The sequence below is a fragment of the Hyperolius riggenbachi genome, chromosome 12 (assembly GCF_040937935.1).
Source record: "Hyperolius riggenbachi isolate aHypRig1 chromosome 12, aHypRig1.pri, whole genome shotgun sequence".
In the NCBI taxonomy this organism is placed as follows: Eukaryota; Metazoa; Chordata; class Amphibia; order Anura; family Hyperoliidae; genus Hyperolius; species Hyperolius riggenbachi.
This window is the reverse complement of record NC_090657.1, coordinates 97,756,075-97,773,801: the sequence shown is the minus strand read 5'-3', so window position 1 is coordinate 97,773,801 and position 17,727 is coordinate 97,756,075. Positions and strand designations below refer to the sequence as shown.

Below are 17,727 nucleotides of genomic sequence, written 5' to 3'. Positions count from 1 at the left end.
ATGTGCATTGAGTAGTAGTAATCCTTAAAGTGAACCAGAGACGAAGCACCCTCATGTATTTGACCATATATATCAGTGGGAACATTAGAGAAAACACCTACCCTGCTCTCTGTTTCATTATTCACTGTTCAGCTTGCTTCTTATCAGCCCTGATAAAATCCCCGACTGAGCATTCACTCTGGCTTTGCTATAATGACTCCGCTATAATTAATTCTGAGCAGAGCCACAAGGGGGCAGGCTTGGGCTTGAAAAGCCCTCAGAGAAGACAGACTCAGCCATAATCATTCCTGAGCAAAGCCAGGCTGAATGCTCAGTCGGGGATTTTATCAGGGCTGGTAAGAAGCAAGCTGAACAGTGAAGAATGAAACAGAGAGCAGGGTAGGTGTTTTCTCCAATGTTCCCACTGATATATATGGTAAAATACATGAGGGTGCATCATCTCTGGTTCCCTTTAACTGTTTCCTAAGGGCCCATTCACACTTAAGTGTTTAGCGGGCGATTCCTGCTAATCGCTAAGGTGTTAACGCTTTTTAAAACGCTAGTGCTTTGTTACCCTATGGCCATGTTCTCACTGTCATGATTTGCGCAGGCATTTTGCGATTAGCGTCAATCTCAAACGTGCTACCTGCAGAATTTTCGGGGAGATGCTGGAGTGCTTACAAAGCACAGACTGCGATCGTTCTGAAATCGTGGAAGTGTACAGTGATTTTTACCGTGCTAATCGCGGTAAAATCAATTGTGCATGGTTTTGTGCTTTTAGATGTGAACGGGGCCTTACTCTGATTACACTTCTCTGACACTGAAACTGTCCTTGGTAGCTTTTGAGGCTCCATATCAATAGAGTACTTGGGGCCCCAAGCTCCTTAGCTACGCCACTGAAAACTTGCATCAGGGCCCATGGCTCTTTAGCTACGGCACTGTATTCAGCTCCAACACAAAGTTTTATTCTAGCTGTAGATAATGCAGAGAAGTATCCAAACCTTCTTTTTTTCAATCCATTTCTCTCTTCCTTCCTCTCGTCATACTTACAGGTTTTATCAGTACAAACATCTCCATCCTTGCTAGATTCACTGAGGAAGAATCTTTATGTAGAGTGAAGCTGAGGTTGAACCCCTGCAGGTTCTTATTGCTTTCCCTCACTTGTTTGCTGTGACGCCCCAGGGTCACATTACAACCACTGTTTACCACTGAGGTGAATGGGGCTGTTATTCATGTGCTAACCCACATTGGTTGCTGTAGACTAAGTCAACACCAAGCTTCATCAGTAAACACTGACACTACATGTCATGTATTTGAATGCATTTGCTGTCCATACACATGCATATCTGACCACCAGAAACTGGAACACTGCGTCTGCAGGTGGCCCTAACAGAGCTGGCCATACATGGTGCATGTGCCAAATGCCTGACATAGCAGGGGGCAACAGAAACCAATGTACAGAGCCCCCAAAGATGTGGATGTGTCATTCATACAGATTGGTATTTTCTGGCATAATAACTTGGTAGCAGCCATATGTGAGCAGAGAAAGTTTCAAAAACTTGAATCTTGAAAGAATAGATAGAACATTAATACTGTAAATCAAGAGTAGGGTCCTTTTACACTATAGCAGTAGGAGAACAGAGGCGCCAGCAGGATAAAAGCGGATAAAAACTTTAAAATTTGCTGGGAGGAAGTGGTGGACTTACCTCCATAAAGCAGACACGAAAGACTGTCTGAATAGCAGATGGTCAGACTGAGGCGTTACACCTGCTATTGCCGAAATTCTGTTTTGTCCCCATGTTTATTGCCTGATGAAGCGGGCTGGGCCTGCGAAACGCGTTGCACTTTTTTGGGGTACTATTTAATAAATGTGATTGCTGCTATTCAGACAGTCTTTCGTGTCTGCTTTATGGAGGTAAGTCCACCATTTCCTCCCAGCAAATTTTAAAGTTTTTATCCGCTTTTATCCTGCTGGCGCCTCTGTTCTCCTACTGCTATACCGTGTCCACCCCTGGTGGAGGGGTGATCTACCCCCTTTCACATCTACAGAGAGCGACTTCTTATCCCTGAGTGAGGACAGGTCTAATCTCCTCACCTGCCTATACAGTGGTTGCCTTTGTGGTAACCCATGTTTGTGAGTATAATTTTCTCATGATAACCTTTACTTCATTTATGCTTAACATACTACACTATATTGGGCTCTCGGTTTCTCTACATTTTATCCTTTTACACTATATCAGTTACTGAAAGGACAACGGATGTGCAGTCCAGTGTCCATGTTTCCCTATGGCCTCTTTCACATTATATGCTAAAAACTGAAGCTTTTTCACAATGCGCTGCTATGGAGAAAAAAAACCAAACCGCATTAACCACTTAACGACCAACGTCAGCCGATAGGCGGACGCAGTTCGCAGTGGTGTTTCCATGGAATGAACTGCCGTTCCATGTCAGTTCACGGAGGGTGTCTCCGTGAACAGCCTGCGAGCCTCCGATCACGGCTCGCAGGCGAAATGTAAATACGCGGGGAAGAAATCCCAGCTGTTTACATCATACAGCGCTGCCGTAAAGGAGATCGTGTACCACAAATATAGACCTCATGAGATATGTTATTCCATTCAGCGTCATGCCCATAGAACTTCAATCAAAGATACCACATTCAAAGAAAAAGAAAAGCCTATTTGGGCCATAAATAATATCCCAAGGACAATGCGGATCTCATTGAGCAAAATGTATAATCTTTATTAACAAACCAGCAAAATATAAAAACAATTAAAATACAGTCTCCTGGAATGTGCCAATTGTAATTGGCACTATCACCCTCTGGAAGAAAATCTATATCAAAAATTTATGCTGAAGTAGCATACAGTACAATGGGGCAGGGGTGCCACGTGATATACACAAAAGTGCTAAATACACCTCTCTCCTCTCCAAATAAAGTGCTACAGTGCAAATAATAAATGCATAAACATTAATGGTGCGTGCATGCGCGCGTCCACGCCAAACAGCGTGGGTGCCCGCATACACACAGCACATGCTACAAAAAACAAAGTCTTAAATTACCATATACAAAAACATATATCTCTACTAGTGCAAAATGTCAAACACCAATGAATCTCTAATAAACCTGTGCTATAATCTTAGAGCTGCGCAATCTCTGTGCCAAATTATACACTGCATGTGTCCTCCAAGAAGATAAATTTCTATGTGCCAATGTGCAAAATATAGCTGAAGAAAAATGACATAGTGAACCTAAGAGGCACCGCTTACCCAAGAAGAAATCCAGAGGGGGATCCCAGAGAATATTAGTAGTGTTTCATGTAGCTACCACTCTGGTAGCTTTACATGAAACATATTTTTTTTTTTTTTTTTTTAAATGGATTTCTGCCTATTTGGCAGAAAAAATGAACCGCCAGGAGGATTAACTGAGGTGGCCAGTTAGGACTGCCATTTCCGTGAATACAGCGACTCCCGATCCCTCATGATGCATTAGCGAGTAATCTGCTTATCATCTCGGCCGTGAGGGCACAGTTACCCTACTCACTCAACCCAGTCGATGGTGCGCTAGCTCTCCTCTATAGCAACAGAACGCATTGCTAGCTTGCATCTGTACACAGTTGGCTCCATGTCCCAATACATGCCCAGCAACAGACCTCGTACATGTGTACAAGAATTCTCCTATCAGGCCCTGTCTGTGTGCACTTGTTATTCTGTGTATGGTCATGTATAAGGCTCGTACACATGTCGGATTTTCGCAAACGACCCGTCGTTTGGACGTTTGAACAACCGGTTGTTTGGACGTCAAATCGGGCGTGTGTACGGTCTGTCGTTCAGCTGAAAAGACTGGATTTGAAAGATCTGCCAAGCTGATCGCTCAAGCCCAGTCTTATCAGCTGATTGACGGACTGTACACACGCCCGATTTGACGTCCAAACAACCGGACGTTCAAACGTCCAAACGACGGGTTGAAAATCCGACATGTGTATGTACCTATAGATAACTATCCACCAGTGCTATGTTGGCTATCTTTGTGCTAAAAAGATAACTAACAAAATATATTCCTATACTAACATTAGCAACATTGGCTACCTGATGGATTGTGGACTATAGATATTTACAGTGTAATTTCTCCATTATTTCTGCACTGGTTTTATCATATCAGGTGGGTCTATAATTGTCCAGAAAATGGTCATACTGTGAAAGCTGTTAATGGATAAGTATTTACAAACATAGCTAAGACTGCATGGGACCCCCACTAAGTTTAACTGTTAAGCACTTATCTTCTGCACACACCGCCCAGCAGGATCTCGTCTCCAGGAGGGTCTGAGGAGATGTACTATACAATTAATGATCTCGTCACTAATTAGGCGTGATGCTAGGGGGTGGATGCTTACCCAGGAGTACAGCTTCCTGGTCATTGTTACAAAAGCTATGATTATCCTGTATACATACACATAATGATCTACAGTACAACATATAGAGGGTCTTCCAACTCTAACCTGCTTGTGTGGTGCAGATGTTACCTGTTTGTGCACTTTCACTCTTTTCATTTTATTTGTGTATACAGTAAATTTTAAATATACATACTGTATGTGTTTCAATGAAGTTGGGAAGATCCGCGCTGGAAATATAAAACAAACGGCGCTTAACTGAGGCTTCTTCCAGCTCCTGGCAGTCGATCTGTGCCCTCGTAGCAGCTCCTGCGTCTCCCGGTGTCCAGCGGTGAAGAAGCCGCCTTCGCCAGGTCGGCTTCCGGGTCCACTTCAAGTGCGCTCCACGGCACGGGTCACGTGGTGTACGTGACATCATCGAGTCTCTACTGCGCAGGCACAGTAGTTCTGTGCCTGCGCAGTAGAGACCCGATGATGTCACGTACACCATGTGACCCGCGCCGTGGAGCGCACATGAAGCCGACCCAGAAGCCGACCTGGCGAGGTCGGCTTCTTCACCGCTGGACACCGGGAGATGCAGGTGCTACTACGAGGGCACAGATCGACTGCCAGGAGCTGGAAGAAGCCCCAGGTAAGTGCAGTTTATTTTATATTTCCAGCGCGGATCTTCCCTTTAAGTTATTGCCAAATATCCTGCTACCCTGTAATTTCCACACCATAAAGATTTGTCTATCCTTGACGTTTGTTTCAAATTGGGTCCTGGGGAGAAAAGTGCTTTATAAATGTTTTGTTATACTGTATAAATGTGTAAAAAAAATGTGTTGCCTTCATTACCTCCCGACTGGACTACTGCAATGCTCTCTACACTGGCCTTCCAAAAAAGGACTTGTACCGCCTACAGCTGATACAGAATACTGCTGCCAGACTGCTAATCAACCAACCTCGGCACTGCCGCATAACACCAGTCCTGCACTCCCTTCACTGGCTACCTATAGAATGGAGGGTCCTATTCAAGATCGGCCTACTGACATTTAAATCACTTAATAATCTGGGCCCTGGATACATGATAGAAATGTTGCAGCTGCGTAGCAATCCCCACATTCTCAGATCCACAGGTTCTAATAATCTAGTCATACCCAGAGTTCACTTGGAAACTTTTGGTCCCAGAGCCTTCTGTCATGCTGCCCCTACGTTTTGGAACTCCTTACCTCAACAGATCAGGACAGCTCCATCCCTGGACGTGTTTAAATCCAGACTGAAAACCCACCTGTTCAGTTTGGCATTTGCAGAAATATAACTTTTGTTGTGTTAATACTTCATCCTACTACCAACTACTGAATCTGAGAGAGCCTAAGTGCTTTGAGTCCTATGGGAGAAAAGCGCTTTAGAAATGGTATTGTATTGTATTGTATTGTTGTGGTATGTCCTGAAGAGTTATAATGCTAAACATAAAACAGATCGACCATTACCTCTGTTGGGAGGGTTCTTATTTTATGTTTCATTCATAGATATGATTTTTAGAGAGCAACCAAATTGGAGAGGTAACCACCAATAGCTTTCTCCAAACTTTAGCTTGCTACACATAAAGATTTTCACCCAACATTCCAAGCTGATCAATTCCTTATTGAAATTAAGAAGGAATCGATTACTACCACACACTGCACATCAACCAGGGAATTTATTGAAAATAGGTTGAACTGCAGCATTGCACTGCTCGATGAAATGCAGCGCTATGGACCATAGATCTATTGCCTCTCCTGCCAAGCCCCTGATCGACCCAGATTTTTCTATCCTTCCAATCGGTACTTTTGATCCATTTTTGGTCAAAATCGTTTGAAATTTGAGCGTTCTGACATTTTGGGGAATTGATTCCTAGCAAATTATTGAAATGTTCAGGGAATTGAATGGGAAAATCGATGAGTGTATAGATACCTTTACAGTGGTTGCTTGTTTGGCAACTAGGGTTAGTGAGTGCCCCTTCTATTCACTATACTTCCATATGTATATTACTGATTGCTACACCAATATGGGCTCTTGGTGCCCAAGTTAGGCGTTGTGAGAGAGGGATAAGGAGCCCACAGACATTAAACTTTTGATGCTGTAAACACGAGTTTTCTGCATGTACAACTCCTCTTCAGCACCCTTCAAAACATGGGTGACAAGCAGTTGGCCTTTGCTAATTTTTTCTCTTCTGATTACTTTGTCATTGTGTGCGACTAGGAGAATCTTGCTTCACCCCCCCCCCCCCCTTCACCCCCAGCACAGTTCATGCCACTTGGGCAAGGTGTAATAACCAGTACACCCCAGAGTAGGTGTCATCAACAAACTTTATTGCTAGGCAGATAGCATTCTCCACTTTCAATGGCGATGAATGCTTTAGGAAACAGTAGGTTTATTTTTTGTGTCATAGCTATGAATTGGAAACAATAGGTGTTTAGGGCCAAAAATGGGCAACTTCATTTGTTTAGGCACTCATTTTGCATTTGCAACCAAAAGAAGTCTATGAAGTAGTATAAAAGTCCAATATAGCCATTTGTTTAATTGTAATGTGAACCTTTACTGGGGGTAAGAAGTGTAAAAACATATTTCAGCATACACATGTACAAAGCATGTTGCACGGCAGTGATCAGTTGTCGATTGCTAGGGTGACATTACAAGGCTTGCAGTATAGTAACATGTTCTGTTGCTATGGGGGAGGGGGGTGGCGGGCCAACGTAGCAACACAGGACAGGAGTGACAACACGCATGGGGGAGGGGGGGGGTTAATGGAGAGAATAATTACTGTGCCTATTGCTCAGCCAAATAGATCTGGCTGGCAGATCGTCAGCCGAGCAGTCTGCCAGAGGCAGCAGATATGACCATCCATTGTTTAACAGTTGCCCATTGCAGCAGATGATCAATTGCATCCCAATCAGAGATATATTAGAGAACAGCAATTATTTTTCCACCGTCCATCACTTTGTCAAGATTAGATTTTCGTTCAGGGATCTGCCAAGAGTCGATGGAACCGTTGCATGTATAAGATATGCAAACGTCATACCCCTTCTCACTGGTTAAAATATCATCATGCCCTATCATAACTGTGATCATTCAACTATCCAAAATATATGTGAAGTTTTATAGATCCGCTTGTGGGGTTCATGAGGCCACTGACAGATTTGATCAAATCTATCAGAAACATTGACTTGTAAATGACCAGTTTAAAGGTTGGTTCCCTTTTACCTGGTGAAAAATAAATGATCAGCATTTGGTAATAAACATTTTGTAACACTTTGAGCTCTTGTGAAATTTTTAAGCAATAATTATGAGTAAACAATCCACCTCATAAGATCTTTCATATCCAATGTGAAAATAAGTGGCATTTTGTGCACTGATGGGGCCTATATAGCCTCCCTTGCACCATGTATTTTGTGTTAATAAAATTGGAAGCAAATTAAAATGTGTTTAGTGCTTCAGTGAAATCCCGGCAGCATGCAATTTACTCTGGCCAATGTGTCTTGTCTCAGCTATTGTCCTATAAGTGGAAGCAGCATAGCACATTCCCATTAGTATGGGTGTGAGTGACACTAATGAATCCCCTGCAGGTTGCTATGTAATTGGGTTTGTTTCTCAGCATGGTGGGAGATTGTTCTGGGGTCTGGAAGAGGGGGGCAGTGATTAGGTTAAGCTGATAAATACTGATTGCCCCATTAAGTCGGCAAACAACAGGGTGAGGGGGAGGACTTGAGCAAGTATATATATATGTCAGGGCACTGTCAGCTGTGTGTCCCATAGATTATTGCCACCATGAACCTACTGGTATCTCTCCTCCTCTCACTGCTGCCTTCTGTGGATGGCTACATCTGGGCCTGGATGTTGTCAATGCCCTACGACAATCCTGAAGATGCTGCTGGACTTGCAAAGAGCACCATTCCCAAAGGATCCTCAGTAAGTAATTTTTTCTTGTTTCTTTCTCAATAGCTGTAAATGACTTGACCCATATATGCAGCAAAAAAGGACGAAGTTCCGCACAAAATTGTTAGTTCAATCAAGTCCCAACTTTATTAATACAGGTGAAAGCCATACAGTCAAGGAGCTGACATGTTTCAGACTCACAGGTCCTTAATCATAGCACCTTTTTTGCTGTTTTTTTGGGATGTAGGAGGAAACTGTAGTGTCTGGAAGAAACCCATGCAGACATGGGGAGAACATACAAACTCCATGCAGATGGTGCCCTGGCTTGGAATCAAACCAGGGACCCGACTCTGCAAAGCAAGAGCACCAACCACTACACCACCCTGCTACCCATCATGATAGTTTTGGCCTACTGTCTGCCTAGTGTTTGGCTCCGCTGCATGATGTGTTTTATTGAGGGTGTGTGTGTGTGTTGGGGGGGGGGGGGGGCTGAAGATGGAGACAGCTAATTGGAGCAGCATAAAAATTATAATTTCAGCAAATAAAGTCTAATGTCTGTATGGGGCTTGACAGTGAGCTACCTACATTACTCTGCTGTCTGTGCTCTGGAGAGGGCAGGGAAAATGTGTGCATGGCTAATGCCTCTCCCAATTATCAGTAACAGTTTACTAAGGATTCTTAAAGAGAATCTGTATTGTTAAAATCGCACAAAAGTAAACATACCAGTGTGTTAAGGGACATCTCCTATTACCCTCTGTCACAATTTCGCCGCTCCCCGCCATATTAAAAGTGGTTAAAAACAGTTTTAAAAAGTTTGTTTATAAACAAACAAAATGGCCACCAAAACAGGAAGTAGGTTGATGTACAGTATGTCCACACATAGAAAATACATCCATACACAAGCAGGCTGTATACAGCATTCCTTTTGAATCTCAAGAGATCATTTGTGTGTTTCTTTCCCCCCTGAGGGGGGAGTGCATAGCAGAACCACAACACTGAAGAACTTGGCAGCCTTCCAGACACAGGCTGACAAGTCTGACAAGGGAAAGATACATTGATTTATTACAGAGACTGTGATAGTACAAAGTGCTGCAGTAAGCCAGAACACATTAGAATAGCTTTTGGAACTTGTAGGATGATAAAAAACAGGATGCAATTTTTGTTACGGAGTCTCTTTAACTTCTCCATTTTTTTCCCTTCAAACCTACTATAGCCGTGTTGTCTGCAGGGAACACGTTTCCCTTTATTAGCCTATTTAGCTAAATAAGGCCTCCTCGGAGAGCTATGTTCTCACGTTTGCAGGCCTGTATGACCACAGTTATATCTCTTTCCTCAGGATTTTCCACAAATATGCATGCTCCGTTCGCACGAGTTGGCTCATAGAACTGATGTTATCAGCGTGGGTGTTATTCTTAGATAGCTTTAACACGGCCATATAACATAAGATATGGTCAAAGATAGTTTTCATAACAGGAAGTCAGCTATTATTCTTTCTTCAATGTCTCTACACCACCTACAGCTGCAACAATGTGAAGTAAAATTATAGACAATTCCTGCACAAGTAATCTCAGTTTATATCCAGGCAAATATTTTGTCCACCTTCATATACAATAGAAATAGCATGTGCTAAGTCACATAAAGATTACTAGAGCCAGACGGATGATGTTACAGCCCTTTTGGTACTTTAGCCAGCAGACAGACTATGAAGCCAGGCATGCTTCTATGTAAGTAAATGCCTATATATTGGTGAGGGGCTGATAGAGAGAAAACGCCTCTTGAGAACTAACACTCAATGGTGGTCCAGGAAGTTCCAATCCAGTGGAAGGCTCTTTTTCCAATCTGAGTAGGTCCAAGAGGCAAATGGCAATTGCTCAAACTGATTGTAAGCCATCCGGCTGGGTGATAATGACTTTATCTCTGTATATATAATTTATTACTAAATAATCTGCTGTAAAACTATTCTAGCTGTTATTAATTATGATTTATGTGATTCATTTATAGTAACATTTAGTACAGGAGCGCTTTGAGTCCGACAGGAGAAAAGCGCTATACAAATGTTCAATGTTCAGATTAACTGTTTCACATATCAGCCTTAAATGGGTCCATTGTGACCTGATTCTACAAAACGATCAATTCTGTTCAATCAAAAAAGCAAACGGTTTAGAAGTGATCCATTCCTCTAACTACAGCATTCAGCAACTCCTGATCATGCTTCTGCCTAGCGTGGATAGAGTAGTTGGCTGTGAACAGATAAATTAAAGCAATCAAACTTTGATTAGTGTACGTCTACCTAAGAGCTTTGCAAATGTAACCTTAATGTATGTGAGTTAATTGCAGACTGACATGTTACAGTTGTATGATTAAACATATTCTTCAGTAGATTTAGAAAAATAGAAGATATAATATGCTCTACTATAAAAATTGCTTTTATTTAGACAGGGGATACACTTGTATATTTCCGTGTGCATTTTCTGCACAGAAAAACTGATTTAAAGCGGAACTGAATACTGTAAAAAAAAAGTGTTTCACTTACCTGGGCTGTCCTGTTCTGCGCTGGTCCTCCACGATACTCTGCTCTTTTGCAGCCAGCTACTTTCGTCACTGACGATGTGGCAACTGTGCCTGCACGCCCCGGGCCACGCGTATATTTCTTTGCGTTCCTACCCACAATAGCATCTTGCGCTATTAACGCAGCTCTATTGTGGGCTGGAACGCAAAGAAAGATACGTGTGGATCGGGGCACTCAGGCAAAGTTGCCGTCGACCTACAAGTCGATGGTATGAAGGTAACGAAAGTAGCTGGCGGCGGAAGAACAGAGGATCGTAGAGGATCGTGGAGGACCGGCGCGGGACAGGAGGGCTGCAAGGGGCTGGCAGAAGCCCCAGGTAAGTGAAACACTTTTATTTTTTTACAGTATTCAGTTCCGCTTTAAACTGAAAACTCATGTTAATCAATGGGCTAGTTCACACTTGATGCATTTTTCATGTGCAGAAACAACTGACATCCTGCAGTATAATTCTGCCCATTTTGTCAGTTTTCTGAATTACATTATCTGCTGTGAAAAAAAATGTGTGTGTTTTTCTGCCTACAAACACATGGTATGCAGAAAACTCTTTCAGGTAAATGCGCGCAGAAATAGTGATGATCGTAATCAACAAATTATGATTTGCAAATGTAATTGATTTAATGTAGCCATTCGTAATTTTGCTTGAAATTTCGTGTAATTTCTTGCCGACTTTAGCAATGAATAGCAAAGCCCCCATACATGCTATTGACACCAAAATTGCTACATGTGGTAAGGAGAATCCTGGGTAAAAAAAAAAGAATTTTGCAAAAAGACCTTATAGTTTTTGAGAAACTCGATTTTAAAAACGCAAGTAAAAAATGGTTTATAAACCTAGAAAAATGACAGTATAAAAGCCATTTGTCTTTGCATTTTTAAAATCGATTTTCTCAAAAACTACAAGATCTTTTTGAAAACATTTTTTGTGACATATACCCACTATTCTGCTTAACATATGTAGCAATAGCATGTATGGGGGCTTTGCTATTAACCTCTAAAGTCGGCATGAAATTATGCGAAATTTCGCAGCAGGAATGCAAAGGAATGGGAAAATGGGTCTGCATGTTATCCGTGTGTTGCGTCGCCTACAGCACACAGTCAGTGGAAAGTATGCTTCACTGTTAATACACTTGGATGCTTTCCTTGCATTGAAGGGCATCCACAGCTATAATTACTAGGTAATTCCCAGGAGAGTTGATCCAGGGATTTATCGGACTGCCATCTGGAGTCGGGAAGCAATTTTTCCTTTGTAAGGCTAATTGTACCAGGCCTTGTAAGGTTTTTCGCCTTCCCCTGGATCAACTGGGATATGTGCGGGTTCAGGATAGTGTTTTTTGTTGTTGCTGTTCTTTCTGGTTGAACTTGATGGACAGATGTCTTTTTATAACCAAATGATGTAACTATGTAACGCATGCATTTTGCGGTAGTGCACTGCGTTCCAAAGCTACACACGCAAAGCACCCTCCGAACTGCGAACAAAACCACCACTGTGAATGTAGCCTTAAAGGTGTACATCTGCTACTTGCATTGATGCTGCCCTCTGCGAGATGAAATATTTAAACGAATACACTAGACTAAAAGTACTTCTCACAGAACACTAAAATGTATATTTATATCTTGTAGGTAACATGTGACCATGACCGTGCTTGTGGACGTGGCTTTTACTGTGACCTCCACTTCAACCTGTGTTTTGCATTGCGCCATGAAGGGGTACCCTGCAGAAAGGATTCCCAATGTGCCCGTGGTCTGGACTGTATGTTTGGGCACTGCCAGCGCAGTATACCAGCTGGGCATGAAGGTAACAGTTCTTAAAATCCTCTGTGGTAACTGTTTTATACAGACAATGGTTATATATTGCAAGGGAGTGTGATTGCTTATGCATCTCTATAATAAGTGTTGTTTCCTTCCAGGTGCCAGATGCAGAGAGGATAAAGACTGCTCCCCATCTATGTGCTGTGCTAAACAACATGGTGAGATGATCTGCAAACGCAAACTACTTGCTGGAGACAGATGTTATGTGCCGGATGGAGGGTTAGCATTCAGCATGAACGAGTTATGCCCCTGTGAAGAGGGACTGGTGTGCAGTCTTACACATTTGCCAAGAGAGTAAGTAACCATACTTTTCTACTTTTAAAATATATGAAAATAGTGGCAATAAGGTAACCATCTTTCTCTTCCAAATATTAAGTATATATGTTGATTCTGCTTTATCTAGTCATGTGCAAAGAAAACTTGAGCATTTGCCCAGAGCAGCCAATCAGACACCTTGGTTCAGTCGACAACTAAAAATATCCCTGCGGTTTCGTTCCAGTTTTAAAGGGAACCTAAAGGGATAGGCAAATGGTGGCTGCCATATTTATTTCCCTTTTAAACAATACCAGTTGCCTTGCAGTCCTGCTGATCTCTTTGGCTGCCATAGTGCCTGAAGCAAGCATGTGGCTAATCCAGTCAGACTTCAGTCAGAAACACCTGATGGGCATGCTTGTTCAGGGCCTTTGGCTAAAATGTGCATGGTTTAAAAGGAAATAGAAATGTCAGCCTCCTTAATCTGCTCACGTCAGGTGTGCTTTAAAGGGAAACTTAAGTGATTGAAAAAGAGTTACCTGGGGCTTCTACCAGCCCACTGCAACCACCCTGCCTCCACGCTGTCACTCAACAATCCTCTGGTCCCCCGCTAAGTTTCATTTTCAGCGACTGGGTCTGTCGCTGGCCACTGCACCTGTGTAGCCCTGACCGCGATCGTCCTCAATCACGCTCCTGCCACCTGGAGCATCCTGGTCCAAAGTGTAGAAACCAGCACCATCGATTTGTATATGATCTTTTTTTTTTTTTTTTTAAATGTATCTTAAAAAATAAAAAGAGCATATACAAATCGATGGTGCTGGTTTCTACACTTTGGACTATTATTGGAGCCAGGAGTGCTGCCTGATTCCGTAACCTGGGCACATCAAGAGAGATTTGACAGGAGTGCTGTCTACTAGCACTTTACAACCTGGAGCATCCTGTGCATGATCGTTGAGTGACAGTGCGGACGCCGGGTGGCTGTAGGGGGCTGGTAGAAGCCCCAGATAAGTGAAACTTTTTTTCTTCAAACACTTACGTTTTTTCCTTTAAAGAGACTCTGAAGTCTCCTAAAAATGAGTTTTTTCCTTTAAAAACCTCTTTTAACATAATTGCCCCTCCTAAAACACCATAAATCACCCCAAATTACCTGCGGTACATCGCGGGGCTCCTTCATAGAGGATTGCCGCCTCTCCCCGCCTCTCTCAGTCTTCCTTCACTGAGAGGGGCTGGGGAGAGGCAGCGATCAGTGCTGATTGACGTGCATGGAGGCAGAGCTACAGCCCAAAGCTCTGCCTCCTTAGGGCAGACAAATTCACGACCAAGAAAGTCGTGGATTTTGCCAGGGGAATTAGGGGTGATTTCAGGCGTTTTAGGAAGGGTAATTATGTTAAATCTCATTTTCAGGAGACTCCAGAGTCTCTTTAAGAGCACCAGCTTTGATAAATGAATCATACAGAGTCTTGTTTTACAGCACTGTTTTCCAAATTCATTAAAGGGAACCTTAACTGAACGGGGGGTAAAGAGTTTCACTTACCTGGGGCTATTACCAGCCCCCTGCAGCAGTCCTGTGCCCTTGGCGCCGCTCTGGAATCCTCTGGTCCCCCGCTGTCACTTAGTTTCGTTTTTGACGACTCACCAGCCGCCATGCGTATTATTGGACGCATTCACCAATGCAATTAGCGCTATTGCGGACCGCAACGCGTACAAAAATACGCGTTGCTGCATATCTACGCGTGCAGAATGCGGCAACGCGTATTTTTGTACGCGTTGCGGTCCGCAATAGCGCTAATTCCATTGGTGAATGCGTCCAATAATACGCATGGCGGCCGGCGACTGGTGAGTCGTCAAAAACGAAACTAAGTGACATCGGGGGAGCAGAGGATTCCAGAGCGGCGCCGAGGGCACAGGACTGCTGCAGGGGGCTGGTAATAGCCCCAGGTAAGTGAAACTCTTTACCCCCCCCCCCCCCCGTTCAGTTAAGGTTCCCTTTAAGTTTGGAAAACAAATTTAGTGTTTTGTATCCACTGATGTGAATTATTTCCAAGTGTAGCATAACTTAGTGGCCACATTGTATAGGACATGATGTATTAAAATCAACATTATACATCCTCTGTTGTTTTGGTCAGAAATTAACAGGGAAGCATAACAAGTTCTCACAGTGTTTTATATCTCTGTACTCTTTATACAAGCGTGAACAATATTTTACAATTCTTTTTTGAAAATATTTCATTTTTTTTCTTTTTGTCTTTGCTCCACATCTGTAATTGTTTGGCATGGCAACACATTATTTATTTTCATTTTACATAGTGACATTTTCTGTAATACTATACATAGGGTATTGAACAATCCACCTCATGAATTGCTCCTCAGTGATGCACTCAGCCAGATAACTGTATTATCTGCTAGAAGCTGTGATTTGCTGATTCCAATTTTTGCTTCCTGAGTAGGCTAGGAACAGTACATTAGCAAATAGTATATTGGCAAAGTATTTTTTTTTACTTAAATATCCATATTTTTGAAAATGTACTTTGATAGTAAAATATTGGAAGTATTTCCAGAGTTGCCATGAACATGACTCATATTTCTTTGAATTTTTGTAAATCAACCAATTTAAAACCCAAGAGCTGTGACGCATGCATGCACAAACACACACGCATGTACATACACATGTACCACACAGCCATGACAAAAGCTTTGTAGGTTACATAGCGCTATAAACTTTTTGGGGGCTCAAAGGCGGCTTAAGACAATCCGTAGCAAGTTCCATAAACATCAGATAAAACTTTGTAAATCTTACTTTTACAAGAGTTACAACACTGACAGTATTATAGCTCCTGTTTTATTTATATTTGCTTGAAAAAGTGTACAGCTGGTTTGAAGGTGTTCTTTCAGAGCTGGAAGCCACTAGAGCGTTTTTTTGAGCGTTTAGGGATCACTTTGAAGCGATAGCGATTTCCCTCAATGCTCTGCCAATGTAAATAGATGAAACAGATTCCACTACAGCGATTGTGATTAGGCTTATCACAATCGCAGGACATGCAGCATTTTGGGAGTGTTTCCATTCTAATGTATTGTATAGGAGCAGGGAAATCGCTTGCCAAGCGCTACCACAAATTGCTAGCGATTGTAATAGTGCTTTGTAGTGGGTCCCAGACCTCAGGGATTATTGATCCTTTCTGTAGGCTCTCAGCTAGAGCACTGTAACTGTCAGTCTTGTGAAACTTGTTTAAATCATTTTTGAGAAGTTTTATTGATCACTTTTTTAACGTTTAGTGCATTATGAATAAAGGGTTTTGAATTATTTAATGGCGGATAAAAGAGAGGAGCATGGTATTGCTGCATGCATCATTACCAAGGACAATTCACGTGCCTCCTGTCCTCACAGGTGTCACAAAGATCAGGAATTTTCCCAAATGTGGACCCAGGCTTAAATAACAAACTGACAGAGGTTCTATTGCTACCCTAGTGTTTATCAAACTATCGCAAAAAGAAAGCTCTTGTGGAGTTGTTCTTTAAACGGTTTTGGTAGAGATATGAGTCATGCCACTGCTGACTTTAATGATTGCTAGTTGTCTAATTATCATGCTAATCCTATGGCTGCACTACTGAATTACTGACCTGTGACCGCTATGTAGCGAGAAGTCCTTACCTTCATGCTTGTCTGGAGTCTCTGTCTCTCTAAGTAGTGATACCACAGGATGAACCTAACAAACCAGGGAACTGGCAATAGAAATAAGCGGTGGCTTTGCCAGGATTCCTGTCATTACAGGTTTTCTGTGACACATTGAGGCACACTTACAAAGTACAAAATAAAACTGGTTTTGCAGCAAAAGCCTGGCATACACATCCAACTTTAATTGGTCAATGAGTGGCCAATTTTACCATTTCCGCATAGTATGAGAGCTTACCTATGCAATCTGTTAATTGTATTCAAAATATGTTGGCTCCTATACTACTGTGCATGGAGATAGTAAAATTGGCCAATTAAAATTACATGTGTGTACCAGGCTAAACAATTAACCAATCAATTTTTATAAAATGAAATATAAACACCTCATAGGTTGCCAAAAGCAATATTACTGCACCAGCTTTTGTAGATGAGCCCCCTGTGTCTCCTATTTAATAAAATTTATAATTTTTATAATATTACAACCGTACACTCTTCACTACAGTACAACAAGTGTTTTCCTCATTTACTTGTCTGGTTTTTCAAGATGAAGCGATTGTGAACTTACGTAGAATCTGTCTCCAGGGAGTAATACTGGCATAGAAGCAGTTTATAGGCTGAATAAATGCCACAGTGTACTCACACTTCCTCTTGTGTTTGTTTCTGCAGGAAGGAATTTGTTTACAGTCGGAGCTTAGACTGGAAGTGTGCGGCCCACTCCCCGTGATTCCTTGCCTCACAGCACTCCCATCAAGACTTTGTAAATATCCTGTACATACAAATTATATAACTAAATAAAGAGTTTTATTGTTTGACCCAGGCTTGTCTTTGTCACTTGTACCTCACATTTCAGGGCTTTTGTCATTCAGGAAAAGCAGGTGAATTGGTTTAACTATGAATGAATGTGTAGGGTCATCTGGAGGTATGCATACATTACAAGACCTGACTGCTTAATGGAATAAACAAGACCTTTAAAGGAAAACTGTAACGAGGAATATGGAGGCTGCCATATTTATTTGCACCTGCATGCAGCAGATCATGTGTTTCTGACATTACTGTCAGATCTGACTATTTATTTATTTTTTTATTTTTTTATATGTATTTTTATGTATTTATAAAGCGCCAACATATTACGCAGTGCTGTTGCATTAGTTGCATGCTTGTTTCTGGTG

The 17,727-nt window shown here is 42.2% G+C and overlaps 1 protein-coding gene across 10 annotated transcripts in view; it reads left to right on the top strand.

Annotated features, from left to right (window-relative positions):
* The window catches only part of LOC137541444 (dickkopf-related protein 3-like), a 219,941-nt gene extending 202,571 nt beyond the window's left edge, over positions 1 to 17,370 (top strand). For all 10 annotated transcript variants that reach the window (XM_068262748.1, XM_068262745.1, XM_068262743.1 and 7 more), the window contains 3 exons: positions 12,448 to 12,622; positions 12,735 to 12,930; positions 17,225 to 17,370. In XM_068262748.1, coding sequence (XP_068118849.1) covers positions 12,448 to 12,622; positions 12,735 to 12,930; positions 17,225 to 17,282 — 429 coding nt within the window. In that variant the 3' untranslated portion in view covers positions 17,283 to 17,370. The remainder of the gene's footprint in view (positions 1 to 12,447; positions 12,623 to 12,734; positions 12,931 to 17,224) is intronic.
* Positions 17,371 to 17,727: the final 357 nt, after the last annotated feature.